This window comes from Volvox carteri, assembly GCF_000143455.1.
Source record: "Volvox carteri f. nagariensis unplaced genomic scaffold VOLCAscaffold_99, whole genome shotgun sequence".
NCBI lineage: Eukaryota > Viridiplantae > Chlorophyta > Chlorophyceae > Chlamydomonadales > Volvocaceae > Volvox > Volvox carteri.
This window is the reverse complement of record NW_003307642.1, coordinates 41,878-45,148: the sequence shown is the minus strand read 5'-3', so window position 1 is coordinate 45,148 and position 3,271 is coordinate 41,878. Positions and strand designations below refer to the sequence as shown.

The 3,271-nt window shown below is 55.0% G+C and overlaps 1 protein-coding gene across 1 annotated transcript in view; it reads right to left on the bottom strand.

The window, feature by feature from the left end:
* VOLCADRAFT_99912 (uncharacterized protein) overlaps positions 1 to 3,271 on the bottom strand; it is a gene marked incomplete at both ends in the record, with an annotated part of 13,673 nt that overhangs the window by 3,323 nt on the left and 7,079 nt on the right. The window contains 3 exons of the mRNA XM_002958573.1: positions 1,142 to 1,215; positions 2,014 to 2,370; positions 3,151 to 3,234. Of these exons, the coding sequence (XP_002958619.1) occupies positions 1,142 to 1,215; positions 2,014 to 2,370; positions 3,151 to 3,234 (515 nt within the window). The remainder of the gene's footprint in view (positions 1 to 1,141; positions 1,216 to 2,013; positions 2,371 to 3,150; positions 3,235 to 3,271) is intronic.

Below are 3,271 nucleotides of genomic sequence, written 5' to 3'. Positions count from 1 at the left end.
TACCAGTTGCGGGGTTTTCGTGTTTTTCCCCTCCCACCCTCCCACCAGTGTTTTTTTTTTCGTTTTGGGCCCAGTACCCTAGAGTAATAAACTGGGTGTTTCTTGCGATTACGATTCCTATTTGTATAGTCGCTGGGGGGGGCTGCCCCCCCCCCAGACCCCCCCTCAAAGGCCTTACGGTATGCTGTAAACAACACCTGACGTCTGGAAACACACATGCCGTACCACCATCGTTCTGTGCACCTAACTGCATTTGCGCCAGTGTCTCTGTGAGCTCTGTGGCGCGGAGCCACTTTGACTGTCCATAAACGTCGTGAGCACGCGAAGGCAAAGTTATATATATGTATGTACACTGTCGGCACCCACCATCAACAGCACCGCATTGCACCAGCCGCCGACCAGTTGCTGGCTAGGCCTCTGCACCACATATCAGAAGCTAGTCGACTACGGTGTCTTCAGGAACTGCGGCATGCCTATCCTTGTCTTCTGTATTATCTAATTCTTCTTCTAAATGTTTGGGGCATTGCGTCTGCGGAGTTTCTGAGCCGTTTGCTTTGGTCAAGAATGAACGAATGACCCGTTGACCTAAGTTGAATGCAACAGCGGGCCGTCTCATGGTGATATCATCAAATATCTTATATATAAATAGTGTATATAGGGTTTCGCAGGGTAGCTGCCACGGGCGAAGATACACCCCCCTGTTTCACACATCATAAATAGTGTATAAGCTCCAAATGTTCAGCTTTATATATGCAGAAGACATTTGGGGCGACTTATGGCCGAAGTAATGAACCAGTACACCAACTGACCCAACGACTCCATTTCTTCCAGGCTCAGACCCCCATTTATTCCCAAAAAAGTAACATAGTACCAAAAAATACACTGTGCCTCCCACCCTCCCACCACCACCCCGCAAACCCCATTTTCAAGGACAGGACAAAAATGTTCCGTCTCTCCCGCCCTCCCCCCTTCCCTTAATCTCCCGGGCTATTTGTGCAGTCCATGACGCAACGACTTTCAACCGAAACAGGTTCCAACCGACTCCGTGCCGTACGGAATCCAACCGCGATCCAAATCCGCATTATGTCGACCTTCCCGCCTTCCCACTCGTGATTTCATCCCCCCTCTCCGCCCACCTCACGATGTCTGGATCCAGATCCACTAGACAGTTGAAAGCGAGATCCAGTACCAGGAGATTGCGGCGCGGAAGAGCCGCTGCGCGCCGCGGCGGCGGCAGCAGCGAAAGCAGGCGGCGGCGGCGCCGCTGCTGCTGCCGTTGCGGCGGCCGTGGCCGCTGTAGCGGCCGCCACTCAGCCTCATCCTGGCGGCTGCCATCGCCATCAATGGCGACGGCGGCGCCGCCGCTGCCGCCGCCGCCGCCGCCGCCACCGTCGCGCGGCGATGTGTACAGCAGAGACCAAAGGTTCGTTGCCGGCAGTAGCGACGCCGGCAAACGTACTAGTTTATTGTACGACAGCCGTAGAACCGCCAGTTCGGACAGAGCCCACAGACTTGTCGGCGCCTCCTCCAGGCTATTGTACGACATATCCAAGTACGACAGGTGTGCGCTGTACGGCAGGAGGCAATCCGGGGGTAGGGCTGGGCCCAGACGGCAACCTGCATGTTCCGGGGAGTCCATTAGCTTTCAGGGGGGCCCATACACACATACATACATACACATATACACAATACACATACATACATACGCACACACGCGTTACGGTCTTACTTATGCAATGCGCAACAAGTACGGCATTTCCGGACGTTATGGGGCTCCCGCTTCCTAGTCTTCTTGCTCCCCCCCCATCGGTGGGTCTAGATTAGGTTTGGTGGGGCTGGGGGGGGGAGAGGGTGGGGCGTGTGTGTGTTGATTTTACCTCCTTTTTAATACCCTGGCGATTTCCCTTCTTTTTCCACACACACGAAAGTACCACCACCACCACCACCACCACGGTAGCCAATTTTCTTCTCTCCACCTTCAACTCCTCTCTCCCAATCCTTGGAATGCCGTACCTGCAAGATCCAACCGACGCAAACTGGTCAGTCCCGAAAGCTCCGACGGCCACCACACCGCCGCCGCCGCCGCCGCATAAGCAGCTGCTACAGCATCAGCCGCCGCCGGCCCCGCCGCCGGATGCGGCTGTTGCGGCGGCGGCGGCGCCGCCGCAGCTGCTGCTGCTGCTGCTCCTGCTGCTACAGCCTCCGGCGGCGGTTGGTGGTTGAGCGGCAGTGGCAACTCCAACACTGCTGCCTCGCGCACCAACGGACAAGCTCTCAGGCTGAGGAAGGTCAGGGCGGTCAGAGCACTTAGTGACCCACGGGTCAGCGCCAAGGGCCCGTTAAAACTCAGATCCAGAGCCGTCAAGCTGCCTGCGGCAGTAATAGCCGAAATGAGGAGCAAAGTGTGATCAGTTGACACACACAGACACACAGACAGACACACACACACACAGACACAGACACACACATTGGTTCATTTACTGGAAGTGGAGGGGAGTGAGAGGGAAGTGCGGGAAGGGGGGGGGATGTCAAAAAAGCCTCCGAAAGCTCAGTACCAATTCAGTATTATATATCTGCACATTCTCTCAGTACCAATTCAGTATATATATCTGCACATGGAGCAATAGAAAATGCATTCGTTGGTTCGTGGCTCAGCTCCTCTCATTGTCAAAGTTTGAATATCCTTTCCTTTTTTTAAAGCGCCTCCGCCGTGACAATGTAATGGTATTATCGATCCATCAACGAATACTATATAACCGTTAATAATAACTGTGTACGACTTTGCAGGTAGCATAATACATGCCAAAACAAATCCGTTCTCGCTCCATCTCGTATAGATCGTATGCCAATTGCCGTACTCCGATGGAAGATCGGACGCCATGAGACTCCAGTTCTCAATATACATAGAATAGAACTCCACAAAAAGAAATGGCTCAGTGTAGCAGCAACAGCAGCTGACGCCTTGTACGACACATATAGTACGACATGCAGCATCGACACACGCACCGAGTATGACCAGCAGCAAAAGAAGTAAAGCACCACCACCAGCAGCCGCAGCAGCAGCCGCAGCCGCTTTGCCTATTCATTCCTCTCCCACCGTTTCCTCCCCCCCCTTGCCTCCTTCGCATCAGTACCGCCGTACTGCCGTACCTGCCAAAAGCCGCAGACCCCTGGGTACGGCCAGAGGGGGGTTGACGGCCAACACCGCCAACATCGGCCCCACGCCGCCGCCGCCTCCAGCAGCGGCGGCGGCGGGGCGACGATGGTGGCG